Below are 18,054 nucleotides of genomic sequence, written 5' to 3'. Positions count from 1 at the left end.
TTTGGTGTGTATGCAACAATACTTTTTAAAAATATTTGACCTGTTGGATAGGACTGTATGCGTCCATTTGAGCTACTTACTAAAAAACTAAGAAAGGGTGTATGTCCCAGAAATACCCTCTGAAACCATTAACCCAAGCTCATGAGAAAGAGAAGTGTGGCTGGTATGTCAGAATGAAAGAAGGGGATCCTGAAAGGTCACAAAAATCTATGGACTCATCATAAAATATCTGAATAACTTGTCTCTGAAGAAGAGTGATTCATTCAGGTCCATCCACTTCAGGCTTTAAATGAATTCAGGCTCATAATAAACTACAGTTCAAAACTAAGCTGTATCATCCTAAGCCATTTCCAACCAACTGCAGTAATAGATAAATCTAGAACTTTACGAATGTGTTAAAAGAAAACACACTGCAAAAAGTGAGTACAAAGTAATTTTATAAATGGAGTTCCTAGTGTTCAATCAACTGACATGATATAGTGAAGAAATACAGGCTTTGGAACCTGACAAAGATTCAAACCCAGTGTTTTTACCAGGTATTTGACCTAGAAAAAATATTATTCACTTTCTTTCCTCAAGGGTCTCTAGTGGCTCAGACGGTAAAGCATCTGTCTACAATGTGGGAGACCTGGCTTCGATCCCTGGGTTGGGAAGATCCCCTGGAGAAGGAAATGGCAATCCACTCTAGGACTATTGCCTGGAAAATCCCATGGACAGAGGAGCCTGGTAGGCTACAGCCCATGGGCTCGCAAAGAGTCAGACACGACTGAGCAACTTCACTTTCACTATCTTTCCTCATATGAAAAGTGAAATAACAGAATTTTCTTTGTAGAACTGTTAAGAATTCAGAAATTATGTAAAGCCTTTACCAAACTTTGCTGATAAACAGTGGCTGGTGCCTAAAGTTCATCAACAGATTCAATGGATAAAGAACATGTGGTACATATATACAATAAAATATTACTCAGCCATAAAAAAGTATATGAATTAATGCCATCTGTGGAAACATGGATGGACATAGAGATTATTATACCAAGTGAAGTTAGTCAGACAAAGACAAATATCATATGATATCACTTATATGTGGAATCTAAACTATGACATAAATAAACTTATTTATGAAACAGAAACAGACTCACAAAAAGAGAACAGATTTGTGGTTGTCAAGGGGGGTGGTGGAGGGATGGAGTAGGAGTTTGGGGTGAGCAGGTTTAAACTTATAAATACAGAGCGGACAAACAAGGGCATGCTATATAACATGGGGAACTATACTCACTCTCCTGGGACAAACTCTAATGGAAAAGAATACGAAAAAGAATGTGTGAGTGAGTGAAAGTTGCTCAGTGGTGTCCAACTCTTTGTGACCCCATGGACTATATAGTCCATGGAATTCTCCAGGTCAGAACACTGGAGTGGGTAGCCTTTCCCTTCTCCAGGGGATCTTCCCAACCCAGGGATCGAACCCAGGTCTCCTGCATTGCAGGCGGATTCTTTACCAGCTGAGCCACAAGGGAAGACCACAAGAATGTATGCATATATGTATAACTGAGTCACTTTGCTGTACACAACATTGTAAATCAACTATACTCCAATAAAATAAAATTATTTTAAAAAGAGTGGTTGGTAGTATCATCATTATCATCATCATATAAATTTCTAAACTCCTGTTAATAATATTCTATTAACAGTTAACATAATATATCTCTGATGTATTCTTAAATTTCAATATATTCTTAAATTTGCCCTATGCAATAAGTTAGTTGCAAAATTAGTGCAGGTAAGCTAAAATAATACTTCTGCCCCTAAATAACACTTTAAAAAAATTAAAACAAATGACTGACATTCCATCTAACAAGTTATCATTATGGCATTCCCATCGAAAGGTCTATATATATAGATGCTTTCAAGAGCAAATAGATTTAAGAGATCCAGCTTTCCAGAGATGAGTGTTTATGCAAGCTTCTGTTCCATTTCTTTTAACTCAAGTTTTCCTTCCAGTATTTTCTAGAGCATACATTCAGCAGAATTATATTAAATTAAATATTAAAAAGCTGTTCATACAGGAATGGAAACTAAGTGATACCAGACATTCGTGAGTGAACGTCTGAATCACTTCATCTGTTTCTCCATGGGTCCTGCATATGCCTTTTAAACCCATCCCTAAAACCTGGGCAAAGAGAATTCCAAATTGCCCTCAGCTTTTATCTGTGACTGGGTCCACAGCTCCATGTAGAATGCAAGGCTTGAAATGTGGCATAACATTTAAAATTCAGAGAAGCCTTAGCCCTTAAATAAAAATTCTCAAAAAGTAGAAATTGTGTCTAACTAAAATAAGGTTCATATTTTGACTCCAATATTCAGCTACAATTTGTTTCTATTTCACAGTGAAACAGAGATCAAGGAAAGAATTTTAAAAGTGGATGCCAGACTCTGCACACCCAGTGGGTCACAGATGTACAAACACAGTGACAGAGAGACCCTCTACTTCCTTCAGGATCCAAAATCACTTGGAAGGAAACCTCAGGAGGAAAGATGTCTGACAGATACATTTCTCTGGGGCTTCCTGCCTCCTTGTTTGCCAAGCTTCCCAGACTCCATCGGTTGTTAATAAAGTTCGCTGAAAAGACTTTCTGAAAGGCTAATTTCACAGAGTGAAACATATTAAAGGTATTTTTTCTGTAGCTGAAGTTTCCCTTCATGCACACTTCCCTACTTCACACGCACACTTCCCTACTTCACAAATCCAGGGAAGCATAACTTGGAAAGTAACAAGCGTAAGGAGACATTTGATGCTCTATCAGTGGGACACTCAGCACCACCACTGAATCCAAGACCCGGGCCCACAGCTCACACACTGCAACAGAGAAGCTGTTTCACCCTGAGGGTATCATTATACCCCGCCGTTTCTCTATTCCTTCTCTTGTAAAGTGGGATGACAAGGAGATGTGTATCATACACTGTGTGAACTAACCCAGTAAAAACCTAGACATGGAAAGTGAATGAAAAGCTAGATTCTACTCCTTCTGACCTTTATATGATAGCCATGAAAGAAAAAAAATAGACGTTCAAACTTCCAAAATGAATACATGAATTCTAAAACATTCTAGTCCAATATAAAAAAATTGATTGAAAGCTACTTATTCTTGTTTATAAAAATAATATCTTTGATATAATTAAGCACATATCTTTTTTGCCAGTCATAAACTCAGTGAATTTGGCTAAAGCTACCTGAGTTTACACTGATTGGATTCTTAGCACCTACAAACTATTTTATTCTGTAAATATTTACCACAATCTAAGTATTTAAATCTTCTGGATAATAGAAAAGGTAAATGTAGTTTCACCTTTCAGAAAATTTCAGTCTAGTAGTCCAAATATTACAAATTTACTAGAGAGATATTTCTATTTGACCTTTGGTGGGGAACAGAGCTTTGATGCAGAAAACAATCGTGAGTTCACTGAGTGCTACTTAAGAGTCGGGGTTGGCAGGGGAGGAAATGAAGGACACAGAGAAAGACATTTCAGGAAAGTTTCACCACTAGTAGAAAGAAAGTGAGTATCCGTCTTGAAATCAAGTGTGAAAAAGATAATAAAACAGTTTATAAGATTAGGGGCCTCTATTATTTTTTCTTGTAAAAGTAAATAGATGTATGAAAGATGAGCTAATTTTTAAGATTTTTAAAAAAAGGGAAGATAAACTGGATGTCTGAGGCAGCTAAGGATATGAGGAAGAATGCAAATCCTGTTTAAGGCATTCATCTGTTTTTATCTTTTAAGTGTAATCTTGACAAAATAAAACATTTCCAGAGGTTAATATGGCTCATCTGTGTAGCAGTCGATTTGAATCTCCTACTCAGTCTAACAATCGTGAGACCAGGACAGCATGCTCATGCGTTGATTTTACTGTGAGGTCTTTAAGCAGGCTGGACAATCACTTTCAAGTCAGAATTTCTGCTAAAATGATATTCTCCACATATATGAATTTGCTTGATCCCTTTTAAATACCATCTGCTCCATAAGCATAACACATCAAATTATATGTCTGCACACTCTAGCCCCCTGGTTGACGAGGGAAAATCAAAAGAAATAAAAATAAAAGCTAAGCTTAGAGGAGGAAAATGAGGAAAGGAGAGAGGGTCAGGGAAAGTTGCAGCCCAGAGTGAATAAGCAGAAAGGAAGCCAGAAGACTTGGAGGAGCTCAGAGCTAATGAAAAAAACAAGAACACTGGGTTGGGGGAGGGAAGGATGAGAAAGCCAGCTGGAAGGAGAGAAAGCAAGCAAGAGGGAAGCCAGCAGAAATCCAAAGGCAGAAAGTACTGGAGACGGAAGGGAACAGGAAATTTATTGGAAACCAAGTTGTTTTTCCTTTTGTATCCAATGCAATTCTATTCCAGGCAGAACTCTATTCTCACCCTCAGAGAGGAGAAAAGGGAAGTCAACACTCATAGGAGTCCACGGGCTGGAGCCAGGAGCTCTCCAAAGACAGACTGGAGGAAACATGAGCCAACAGCAGACCCTCTAAAGCAGGGACTGGGACAAAGGAGGCTCAGCATCACCCAGCCCAGCATTTCCCCAAAGACAGCTGAAGCAAAGAACAGCGAGAGCTGCTACTGATCAGAATTCCTAGCACATTTAATAAACGCCTCCGACGACTCCTCTCACCAGCAAGGTCAGGAAACATTGGTAGACTGTGAAAACCGAGGGCTCTGGAACCTCAGCTGCCTGAATTCACCTCCGAGATCACTAACTGTTGATCATGAGCAAGTCATTCAACCTGGGTCTCAGTTACTGTGTCTACAAGGATTGTTATGAGGATTAAGTGAGTTATTGCATGTCACGTAGTTAGGCAGTGTCCAAAGCCTATTAAATATGAATCAGGAATGAATCCAGGCAAAGCAAAAGATAAGATTGTAAAGAAGAGGTTAATAAGAAGAAATTACTGTTACCAACTTCACACACATTAAGTAAAAAGATCCAAAATAATCTTACATCAATAGAGATAAAATATAATAAAGGAACTATCCACTTAATCACTCATTTATTCAGTCACTCATTTAACAAATTTTATTGAACTACATCATACATAAAAGGCAGTAAATAATAGTATACTGTTTCTCTAAAGACAGATACTTAAGTTAGGCATAATAATAATTTTCATGTTTAAAAAATATTGTCTGTAGCTTTACCAATTTTTAGAGTGAAAACCAGTATAAGTCAGTTTCTCTTTAAAATCTTATTTTTTCATGATGCAGACAACTCTTTATTCATTTTTTAAACTTTAAATTATTTTTCTATACAAACTTTATAAGATGAATAAGCTCTAGGAATCTAAGATATAGCCTCATGATAGTTAATAATATTATATTATAGGTTTACAAGTTGTTAAGAGGGTATATCTTAAACAGTCTCACCACAAAAAAAGTAATGGTGATTTCTTTTAATTAATTAAATGATGGAAACCCACTCCAGTACTCTTGCCTGGAAAATCCCATGAACACAGAGCCTGGTAGGCTGCAGTCCATGGGGTCACTAAGAGTCGGACACAATTGAGCGACTTCACTTTCACTTTTCACTTTCATGCACTGGAGAAGAACATGGCAACCCACTCCAGTATTCTTGCCTGGAGAATCCCAGGGACAGAGGAGCCTAGTGGGCTGCCATCTAGGGGGTCGCACAGAGTTGGACACGACTGAAGCGACTTAGCAGCAGCAGATATTAGGCAAAACTATGGTAATCATTTTGTAATATAGCATATCAAATCTGAACACCTTAAACTTATAATGTTTGATGTCAACTATATCTCAATAGAGCAGGAAAAATGAATACATAAATTAATAATGTCAATAGTTTGCATATTATCTGGAATGTAACTACTTCAAAAGCTTTGTAACATGGTTCAGTTCAGTTCAGTCGCTCAGTCGTGTCCGACTCTTTGCGACCCCATGAATTGCAGCACGCCAGGCCTCCCTGTCCATCACCATCTCCCGGAGTTCACTCAGACTCACGTCCATCGAGTCAGTGATGCCATCCAGCCATCTCATCCTCGGTCGTCCCCTTCTCCTCCTTCCCCTAATCCCTCCCAGCATCAGAGTCTTTTCCAATGAGTCAACTCTTCACATGAGGTGGCCAAAGTACTGGTAACATGGTAAATGAATATATATTTTACAATTCAAATTATGTTGCAAAATTAGTGCTTTTTATATTTCCATTGTCTTATTGTTAATCTTTCAATTAGCTTGTTCAGAACAAACTTCTCACTGAGAACCAGAAAATCTGGTGAGAGTGCATGCTAAGTCTCTTCAGTTTTGTTCGACTCTGCGACCCTATGGACTGTAGCCCACCAGGCTCTACTGTCCATGGAATTTTCCAGACAAGAATACCGGAGTGGGCTGCCATTCCCTTCTCCAGGGGATCTTCCTGACTCAGGGACTGGACCTGTGTCTCCTGAGGCTCCTGCATTGCAGGTGGATTTTCCTGCTGAGCCACCAGGGAAGCCAGAAAATCTGATGAAAATGAGTGAAAAACTCCTTTTGATAGCCTTAGGGGTTTCTGAGGGTAGGTTCACTTCAGTGGCCCAGATACCATGCAGAAGAAAAACATGAAGTGATTAAGGCTAATTTTCTGCATGACTTTTCCCCTTGGGGCATTCGCCAATTCTAATGTAATTAGGTGAAAAGCTAGGATGAGCATCAGAGCTCCCAGGAGCCTGAGAGTTTGAGGAGGAAATATTTTTGAGTTCAGATCCCAGAAAGGAGAAGACATTCTGGCAAACACTGTAGGGTTTTAGTCAGAACCCTGAAGGATGACAAGATAAAAATTAGGATGACAAGAAAAGAAAAGCCCTCACAAATGAAGTAGGTCCAGCCTCGAATCAGCTAAATATATGATTACCTTAAGATAAGCTACCCTTGTGACTGAACAACAACAAAAGCACTAACTGCCTGCTAGAAGCAAAAGATAATTCTTCCTGACCTCACACCCATCAGAACTGTTGTTCAGTTGCTCAGTCATGTCCAGCTCTTTGCCCATGGACTGCAGCATGCCCCGACCTTGACTATCTCTTGGAGTTTGTTCAAACTCAAGTCCATTGAGTCGATGATACCATCCAACCATCTCATCCTTTGTCACCCCCTTCTCCTCCTGCCTTTAACATTTCCCAGCATCAGGGTCTTTTCCAGTGAGTCACCTTTCACACCAGGTGCTCAACTGAAGCTTCAGCTTCAGCATCAGTCCTTCCAATCAATATTCAATGTTGATTTCCTTTAGGATTGACTGGTTTGACCTCCTTGCTGTCCAAGGGACTCTCAAGAGTTTTCTCCAGCAGCATAGGTCACAAGCATCAATTCTTCAGTGCTCAGCCTTCTTTATGGTCCAGCTCTCACATCTGTACATTACTACTGGAAAAACCATAGCTTTCACTATACAGACTTTTGTCAGCAAACTGATGTCTCTGCTTTTTAATACACTGTCTATTTTTGTCATAGCTTTTCTTTCAAGGAGCAAGCGTCTTTTAATTGCATGGCCGCAGTCACTGTCCACAGTGATTTTGGAGCCCAAGAAAATAAAGTCTCTCACTGTTTCCTTTTTTTCCTACATCTATTTGCCATGAAGTGATGGGACTGGATGCCATAATCTTAGTTTTCGGAATGTTGAGTTTTAAGCTAGCTTTTTTACTCTCCTCTTTCACCTTCATCAACAGGCTATTTAGTTCCTCTTCGCTTTCTGCCAGAGGGTGGTGTCATCTGCATATCTGAGGTTATTGGTATTTCTCCAGGCACCCATCAGAATGACTATTATCAAAATGACAAGAAATAAGTGTTGGTGTTGTTGGTGAGGATGTGGAGAAAAGGGAAAGCTTGTGCATTGTTGATGAAAATGTGAATTGGTGCAGCCACCATAGAACACATTTCTGAGTATGAAGGTTCCTCAAAAGGTGAGAAATAAGACTATCATATGATTCAACAATTCTACTTCTAAGTGCTTATCTCAAGGATAGGAAATCACTATCTCAAATAGATATCTTCACTCCCACGTTCACTACAGCATTATTTACAATAGCCAAGAGATGAAAACAACCCCAGTGTCCACTGATAAATGGATAAAGAAAATGTGCTATATATTTATACAAAGGCACATTATTCAATCATAAAAAGAAGGAAACCATGCAATTTGCTACCAGATGGGACCTAATGACATTATGTTAAGCAAAATAAGTCACACAGAGAAAGACAAATACTGTACTATTTCACTTACATGTAGAATCTTAAATAGAGAGAGAGAAAAAACAGGCTTGTGGTTTCCAAAGGCAGTTTATAGAGGGTGTGCAAAAAGAGGTGGAGGAACAGTCAATCTTTTTTGGAGAAGGACAGTATGACTGAAAGCCTCAAATTTCATCTATAATATTTTCATAATAGGTGTCTAACTTAAACTGAAAAGCTAGTAGGCTTTCCAAGAGGGAAGATAAATGAAAGAGACACCCTGAAGATTTGAATATTGAAATGATCAGAGATGAAACTTAAAATAATTGATAAACATTCAAGAATTCTTGATAAGATGGAGAACTGCAGCAGAGAACTAAAAATTGGTTTCAAAAACAAGGTAGAAATGTAGTAATTCAAAAATATAACTAAAAATTAAGGATGCAAATTAAATTAGCAGCAAATTCATTTCAGTTCAGTTGCTCAGTCATGTCCGACTCTTTGCGACCCCATGAACTGCCGCACACCAGGCCTCCCTGTTCATCACCAACTTCTGGAGTTCACTCAGACTCACATCCAGCAGCAAATTAGACAAAGCTAAATTGGGAATTAGTGAAATGGAATATACTGGAGAAAAATATTCAGATCAACAATGGTAAAAAAAAGATGAAAAATACAAAAGTAAGTATAAGAAACCAATGGGGCACAACAAAATGTTCTAAGATTCTTCAAACTGTAGGTCTAAGTTGGAGTTGGGGGTAAAAAAGAAATAAATATTTGAAAACAACTGGTTGAAAATTTCCCAAAACACACAGAAACCAACAAGCATCAAGTCATAAACCCAAGAAGCACTATGAACCACTATCAGATATGAAGAAAACTATCTCTAGACACATCATAGTCATACTGTTGGAAACCAAAGATAACAAGAAAAGAACTGAAGATAGGTTATCATCAAAGGTCCAAAAATAAAGCCAACAGTTGACTTCTCTCTTATTTGTCCCTGGTTTCCATTTATCTATTGAGAAATCTGCATTTTGTATGGTTGCCATGTCATGTATCCTAACTCTTTATATGGAACATATATTTAAACTCAATATTCATTATATTTATGCATATTGTATGCATATACATAAATTTAATTTCAAGCAAATAAGAACCGAAAGTATCACCACCAGACTTTTATTAAATAAAATATTAAAGCAACACTTTAGGGTGAAGGGGAATAATTCCAGATGAAGGGATGGATGTTTAGAAAGTAATGAAGAGCAAGGAAATGGGAAATACATGCATAAATGTAAATGTACATTGACTGTATAAGTATATATTACAAATATAGCATGTACAGGATGAATACATACAACAATATATGAAGGCACTAACAGGAGTTACATTTTTAAAACAGAACTAATTTATATGATATTTTAATAAGTCAAGTTTGCATGTTGACACCTTGCAGGTAACATCTAACAGTACTGTAGAAACAGTAGGCCATGGGCTATCTTCCTGGAGGTCCCCTGTGGATTCCTGCTTCAAGGATGCTTGGACTGCCCCTGGTGATCCTGCCCGGCCCGCCCCTCGAACCAGCCCTGGCCAACCTCACTGCCCCTCCGCGCCTCCGGGCCCCCTGTCCCTCCAGGGTTCCCCCGCCCCTCCGGCTCCCCCCGCCCCTCCGGCTCCCCCCGCCCCTCCAGCGCGGCTCAGCCCACACGGCCTTTCCGGCTGCCCTCTGGGAGGGCCGCGCCACCTCGCCCGTGCGCAGAACAGCCACCAGGACCCCAGATGGCCGTGACCGCCAGAGCGACCTGGAGCGCTAGGCCTCCTACGTCCGCCTATCCGTGTCTTGCTCTGTGGATGGCGGTTATGTGGCTTTGAAAGGCTTTGCCAGCTTTCACCAATCTCGTGGGGAGAGGGAACATGCTGAGAAACGGACGAAGCTGCAGAACTAAGGAGGTGGCAGAACCGTCCTTCGGACCCTGATGACGGCAAGAATGGGCTGAATGCAGGGGAATGTGCCCTACACCTGGAAAAAAGTGTCAGTCAGCCACTACTGGAACTGCACACACCGGCCACTGACAAAAAATGACCCCCATTTGTGTGACTTCATTGACACTCACTGCCTGAAAGAGTAGGTGAAATCCATCAAGGAACTGGGTGCGCATGGAACCAACCTCTGCAAGATGGGGGCCCCCGAGCCTGGCATGGCAGAGTACCCATTGATAAACACACCCAGGGAAACACTGTAAGGATAATGAGAGCAAGAGCTAAGCCTTAGGCTGGCTCCCTGGTCACCAAGGGCTGACTTCCCTGGTCACCAAGACAGTGCATGCATGTTTGGATTACCTCCACCTTTTCTGTAAGCTGTACTGAAACATCTACTTAAGTTATTTTCTTAGTACCATTCCTACAAATAAATTGATAACCCCCCTCCACAAAAAAACCTAGTATATAACCACCAAGCTAATGCAGGGGAAAAATGAATTTTAAAAATTACGTAATTTCCAAGAAGTCATAAAACAAGTAAAAAGGGTGATGTGAAGGGCCAAATAACACCTGAGTCAAACAGAAAACAAGCAGTGGGACAGGCTGGTAGTTTTTTTCTGTTGTTGTTTTATTTTTGACAATTCCTCCCCACTGACCCTAAGGTGTTTATTAACAGCTGCGCACTGTTAACCAAAAAGTATACAGTCACTTTAATCTTTTCACTAAATTTAAACAAAAATATTATATATTCAGGTTAAACTCAAGAGATCCTTTAACACTAAATACTTTACTTAGAATCTTAATTTTCGCTCACAGCAAATGTAACTTAAAGGATCAGGATAAAACGTAAAATAACTATAAACTTAATCTCATATAATCTACAATTGTGTCTTTAAAAAACAAAACAAACATATTTAAAATGCTGTTTATGATAGAATTTAGACCACTGGAAATTTGATTGCTGTGATAGGATATTAATATATAAAGAGACTTACTTACTGCTTAAGTGAAGTCGCTCAGTCGTGTCCAACTCTTTGTGACCCCATGGGCAGTAGCCTGCACCAGGCTCCTCCGTCCATGGGATTTTCTAGGCAAGAGTACTGGAGTGGGCTGCCATTTCCTTCTCCAACTTACTGCTTAAGTCTCTTTATTAATATAGAAATAAATTTAGTTACTGAATCAAACAAGTACTATTTTACAAGGATACTTCATTCTAATCAAAACTTGAGACCACCAGTTAAGCCAGCTTCATCATATCCATTTTAACTGAGACAAATAACAAAAAATAAAATAGACCCTAAGCGATAGCTTGAACCACAGAAGGATCAGTTTTGACCTCCTGGAAGTCTTCTGAGAAACCTATTAAGGAATTCTTCTGAGAAACCAATGCCATTACCAAAAAAGAGAAACAAAAAGAGAGAGAGAGATCTAAAGAATTTTATAATGTTGAGCTGTTGTATTGTAAGCCTTTAATGCACATTGACTCATTTTATAGTTGGTAATAAATTGCTACGCTCCAAAAGAGTGTATTTGTACTTACACACAAATACAATATTTTATCTTAATAATTTATTGGTAGCAGAAAAGAGTCTAGGTTTTGAATCTTCTATTGACTAGCACAGCTTCTTCCAAAACAGAGCACTCTGTCTGTCCCAGCTGCAACCAAATTATTTCAAAACTTAGGGGCCCTACCCATGATTCCCTCTACCATAGTTAGCAGTGGAGAAATAGTTAAGCTCATTTAACAACCTCCAGAATCAATTTTCAACTCTTTCCCCATGAAAGTATGACTAAATTTGATCAGATGAAAAGATAATATACAACCTAAATGTCCATCAACATGTGACTGGATAGAGAAGATATGGTATGCATACATATATACACACACACACACATATGTATGATGGAATATTACTCAGCCAAAAAAATGAATGATAATGTCATTTGCGGCAACACAGATGTAACTAGAGAATCATACTAAGTGAAGAATTAATAAGTCAGAGAGACAAATATCATATGATATATCACTTATATGTAGAATTTAAAGAATGATATAAATGAAATTATTTACAAAACAGAAATAGGCTCATAGACATAGAAAACAATTTTACATATACCAAAGGAAAAGGTGGGAGGCATAAATTAGGAACTTGGAGTTAATAGATATACACTACTATATATAAAATAGATAAACAAGGTCCTACTGTATAGCATAGAAGCTATAATCAATATCTTGTAATAACCTATAATGGAAAAGAATACAAAAAAGAATATGTATGTATAACTGAATCACTTTCCTGCACACTTGTAAGTAAAACATTATAAATTATAGTTCAATTTTAAAAAGGTAAAAAACGAACAGTAATAATATCCACCTATCAGCACTAAGACCAAACTTTACTGACATCTGTCTTAACTGTCGTCACATTGGAATTCACATAAAAAAGATTAGCATTGTACTACAATGTGCCAGTCATTGTCTTGGACCCTGAAAAGTGCTAAGAAGGAGTTCATAGTGCCCATATACTTCAGATGGTTATGACCTAGAAGGGTAAACCTGTATTCTTTTGTTCATTCAGGAGAAATTAATTGGCCATCAAAAATTAATTGGACATTTTATTCATTGCTGAGAATTTTGCAGTGGAAATATTCCTCACTTTTATGATGCTTACAGTCAGGTAGGGAATTAAACATAAAATGGTAACAAAAATAAATAGAGTAATTCATTTATATATAGTGAACAGTGCACTGTGAAATGTTTGGCTTGAGAGTCTGAGAAAGTAGAATCTGAGTTAAGATCTCAAGGTTAATTAGTTGAAAAGAATCTTTCAATCAATCAGAAAGGTAAATAGATAAAGGCCCTGTTTCCAGAGGAAAGATGATTGGAAAACTCAAAGAAGGACACAGTGGCAAGGATAAGAAGACATGGCTTAAGACAATGCTGCACAGATGCCATGAAAATATCCTCTGAGCCTTCCAAGAATACATTAAAGGTTTTGCTAGCTATTCACTCTTAAAAGCAATGAGAATTCACAGAAGGTTGTGAAACAGGAGAACAGCATGATACCATTTGAAATAGAGAACATCTCTAAACTAGCTGTAGAAACAGTGGGTTGAAGGATGACAAGACTCCAGAAGTGCACTGGAAAGAAAATGACACTTTAAAATCCATAGCAGCAGTAAGTTGGAAAAGCAGATGGATCTGAGAGAAATTCAAGAGGTAAAACTGCAGGGCTTCAGTGACACCCTGGATATGACAGAAAGAAGGAAATGGGCTCTTGGTTTGCGCTTCCAGGGCAGAATGAATTGTGATAGCATTCCTGGTGTTAGGAAATTGTCGAGAAGGGCTGCAGTTGGGAGAGGAAGAATGTGAATCTGATTTTGCAAATGTTGAGTCTGAACGGCTTTGGAGATACTCACGCGATGTCAGGTGAGCAGATGGACATTTGGACTGGAGTTTAAGAGACAAAAGGGACTACAAGTCTGGAAGATACAGATATACTAATAGTGTCAGAAACTGTGAATGTGGGTTAAAAGTCTTGAGAAACCTGATATTTACCAAACAGACAGAGGCCACTGAGCCAGTCTGGTTCCAGCCTGAGGAATCCAGAGCAGTAGGGCTAAAAGCAGTAAAGATGTTAAACAGAGAAGCCAGGGAAGGAGGTAAACTGCAGAGTGAAGTTTCAGGTATCACTGGGAATTCAACAGGACGAGACCTACATTACAATTCCACAACATTGGAACCACAACAGAATTATGCATAAAGTGCCACAAGAGCACAGAAAAAGGATACTGACTTTAGAAAGAGAAAAGAGTTGATCAAAAGAAGTCATCTTTAAGCTGTGTCTGAGGAACGAATAGGAGTTTCTCAAGCAAATCAGTCCAGGGATAAAAAGGTAATGTTTAGAGAAGGTACAGCAATTTCTCAAAAAGGAAACAAAACACCTTCATTAGGCTGATGAATATCCCAAAACCCTATCTCCTACATTCCTAGATCAGCCATTCTGGTCATTTTCAATCACCCTGCTTTCACATTCTAACAGGGCAAAGTAGGCATCCTGGCAGTCTAGCCTCTGTGACAGTCCCCGAACCCACAAAATCAGAATATGGGGTGGGAGAAGAGAAAAATAACGGCAACAGAAGTCATATAAAGTCTCATACTTTTTCACTGTAATGTAAGGATTTTTCACTGTAATGTAAGGATTTCTGATTCTGTAACAGAGTAAATATGAAGGTTTAAAGTTATAATACAAAGATTAAAGGAGAAGACAAAAAACAATTGAATAGAAGACATACAAACATATGGGAAGATAAAGACTAATTTTCCTTCTCTTGCACTGTCAGTAAAAGTCTTTGAGTTAGATGACCTCCACCATCTTTCAGGTAATGAGGAGAAAGCTTTGAAAGAATCCACAAATGCTGAACTCCAATCTGTAGAACTAAGGTTACAATTCACATGGTGATACATTGAAGATACACTGGATGTAAAACTATAGGAAAAACGGAGCCTAATATCAGTATTAGAATAGTTGATTGGTTGATCCATGTCCATGTATCAACACTACAGTATTTTTTTGAAGAAAAAAAAATAAAGACACAAACTCAAATTATGCTTACCCGCTAAACTGTTATATTTAACGCAAGTTTTTATTTTGTACATAGACGTATAAAGAATAAATATTTTGCATCCAGCAAAATTTGAAAAATTAATAGCTAACCTCTCACAGTCTCCATCCCTTTTCCCACGTTTTAACATTCACTTAACAACTACCACTGCTGTTTCTCTGTGAAACTTCAAATTGTAAGCTCTTTTAAGAGAAAATCAATTTCTTTATATAGATTTTCTTCATTTACTTGCCATTTCCGGTTGAGACTGCTTTAAATTGCAGGCATGTGGCTACTATTCCCCTGCCCTCACAGTTGTCTTCGAATGGGATTTCAGGCATCACATAGGAATACATTTTGCTCTGAAATCCTTCTGCTGTTTACCATCTTCCCTCATCTTGTTCAAGTGTGTTGAAGCATAAATACATTACAGATAAGGGATGATTTCACCCCATCCTGTTTTCCTAGCCTTCGGTGTTGGCTTCCTTCCGTTTTTCTGCCTCACATTCCGACAAATTCGTCGCCTTTGTCACACAATAATAAGAGAATTGAAAAGAGAGACGCTGTCCTCAGACAAGCGCTGCGTATCACAGGAAGGATCCTTTCCCAGGGAAACGCAGAGAAGGGACGCTTTCCTTCAGACCACCTGCACGCGGCCAAGGTAAGGAATTTAAAGGGTCTCCCCGAGGGGCGGGTCCGGAAGTTCACCCGGGGAGACGGCGGGAACCCTTTTCAGGGGCGAGGCCTTCACACCGCAGAACCGCCGCAGGAGGGCCCCGGCGGGGAGGCGCCGGGCGACGGGAGAGCTGGGGACGCCCCGGGCCGCGAGATGGTACCTGCGCGGGCTCGAGCGCCCCTGCCACTGAGTCCCCGATCCAGAGATGCTCGCGCAGCAGCTGCTGGTAGCTGAGGCAGTGCTTCACCGCGCAGGGCACGTTCCCCATGGCGGGGCCCGGGCAGCGCGGGGAGAGGGGAGGGAGCAGGCAGGGGGCGAGCGGTGGGGCCAACGCCCGGGGATGCTCCGCGTGCGGGCCTCGGAGCGCCTTCCGCCTCCTGCCTCCCGCGCGCGCTCTGCGCACTGCGGCGGCGCCGGGCAGGACGCCGGCGGGCACCTGCGCACAAGCGGTCCACCCCGGGCCCCGAGCCGGCCAGTCACAGCCTGGCGCGCGCGTTCCGCACTGTGCTCAGCACTCGGGACTGAGAGCGCTGGCACACACCTGCTTCTCATCAGATTCAGACCCCATAGATAAAGCAAGGGTTAGGTCTCCACCAAACGAAAAGCATCTGTGTTTTCCTTTGGGGAGTCTGCTTATGCCCAAGTACGATTTTCCCTGCCCAGTGTAGATGTGCCTGGCCTTGAACTCACCTGAGTTTATCTTCATGAGAATAAGCTTGACAGATGCACACTGCTATGTTTAAAAGGGATAATCAACAAGGACCTACTGTATAGCACTGTAAGCTTTGCCCAATATTTTGTAATAACCTAAATGGGAAAAGAACTAGAAAAAAAGAATAGATGCCTGTATATGCATAACTTGGCTGTCCATAGGAAACTAACAAAACGTTGTTAATCAACTATATTACTAAAATAAAAATTAAAAAATAAGGATATCAGCCATATTGGATTAAAGCCCAGTCTAATGAGCCTCCCTTTAACTTATTACCTATATAAAACTGTCTTTAGAAATAAGGTCACATTCTGAGATATCAGTTCAGGTGAGTTCAGTCGCTCAGTCGTCTCCGACTCTGCAACCCCGTGGATTGCAGCACACCAGGCTTTCCTGTCCAACACCAACTCCCAGAGCCTGCTCAAACTCATGTCCATCAAGTCAGTGATGCCATCCAGCCACCTCATCCTCTGTCATCCCCTTCTCCTCCTGCCCTCAATCTTTCCCAGCATCAGGGTTTTTTCCAGTGAGTCAGTTCTTCACATCAGGTGGGCAAAGTATTAGAGCTTCACGTTCAGCATCAGTCCTTCCAATGAATATTCAGGACTGATCTCCTTTAGAATGGACTGGTTGGGTCTCCTTGCAGTCCAAGGGACTCTCAAGAGTCTTCTCCAACACCACAGTTCAAAAGCATCAATTCTTTGGCGCTCAGCTTTCTGTATAGTCCAACTCCCACATCCACACGTGACTACTGGAAAAACCAAAGCTTTGACTAGGCAGACCTTTGTTGGCAAAGTAATGTCTCTGCCTTGTAATATGCTGTCTAGGTTGGTCATAGCTTTTCTTCCAGGGAGCAAGCGTCTTTTAATTTCATGTCTGCAGTCACCATCTGCAGTGATTTTTGAGCCCCCAAAAGTAAAGTCTCTCACTATTTCCATTGTTTCCCCATCTGTTTGCCATGAAGTGATAGAACCAGATGCTATGATCTTAGTTTTTTGAATGTTGAGTTTTAAGCCAAATTTTTCACTCTCCTCTTTCATGTTCATCAAGAGTCTCTTCAATTCTTCTTCACTTTCTGCCATATGGGTGGTGTCATCTGCATATCTGAGGTTATTGATATTTCTCCCAGCAATCTTGATTCCAGCTTGTACTTCATCCAGCCTGGCATTTCATATGATGTACTCTGCATATAAGTTCAATAAGCATGGTGACAGTATACAGCCTTGACATGCTCCTTTCCCAATTTGGAGACAATTTGTTGTTACATGTCCAGTTCTAACTGTTGCTTCCTGACCTGCATACAGATTTATCAGGAGGCAGGTTAGGTGGTCTGGTATTCCCATCTCTTTCAGAATTTTCCACAGTTTATTGTGATCCACACAGTCAAAGACTCTGGCATAGTCAATAAAGCAGAAGTACATGTTTTTCTGGAACTCTCTTGCTTTTTTGATGATCCAGCAGATGTTGGCAATTTGATCTCTGGTAAATTCAACTTGAACATCTGGAAGTTCACAGTTCACGTTCTTTTGAAGTCTGGCTTGGAGGATTTTGAGCATTATTTTGCTAGTATATGATATGAATGCAACTGTGAGGTAGTTTGAACATTCTTTGGCATTGCCTTTCTTTGGAACTGGAATGAAAACTGACCTTTTCCAGTCGTGTGGCCACTGCTGAGTTTTCCAAATTTGCTGGCATACTGAGGCAGCACTTTCATAGCATCATCTTTTAGTATTTGAACTAGCTCAACTGGAATTCCATCACCTCCACTAGCTTTGTTCGTAGTGATGCTTCCTAAGGCCCACTTGACTTCGCATTCCAAGATGTCTGGCTCTAGGTGAGTGATCACACCATCGTGATTATCTGGGTCATGAAGATCTTTT

The 18,054-nt window shown here is 40.1% G+C and overlaps 1 protein-coding gene across 3 annotated transcripts in view; it reads right to left on the bottom strand.

Annotated features, from left to right (window-relative positions):
- The window catches only part of HMGCLL1 (3-hydroxy-3-methylglutaryl-CoA lyase like 1), a 186,160-nt gene extending 170,430 nt beyond the window's left edge, over window positions 1–15,730 (bottom strand). For all 3 annotated transcript variants that reach the window (XM_068960783.1, XM_068960784.1, XM_068960785.1), the window contains exon 1: window positions 15,623–15,730. In XM_068960783.1, the coding sequence (XP_068816884.1) occupies window positions 15,623–15,730 (108 nt within the window). The remainder of the gene's footprint in view (window positions 1–15,622) is intronic.
- Between the last annotated feature and the right edge of the window lie 2,324 nt (window positions 15,731–18,054).

The sequence above is a fragment of the Capricornis sumatraensis genome, chromosome 22, assembly GCF_032405125.1.
Source record: "Capricornis sumatraensis isolate serow.1 chromosome 22, serow.2, whole genome shotgun sequence".
NCBI classification, from domain to species: domain Eukaryota; kingdom Metazoa; phylum Chordata; class Mammalia; order Artiodactyla; family Bovidae; genus Capricornis; species Capricornis sumatraensis.
The sequence above is the reverse complement of the archived record's forward strand: the minus strand, read 5'-3'. Positions and strand labels throughout refer to the sequence as shown.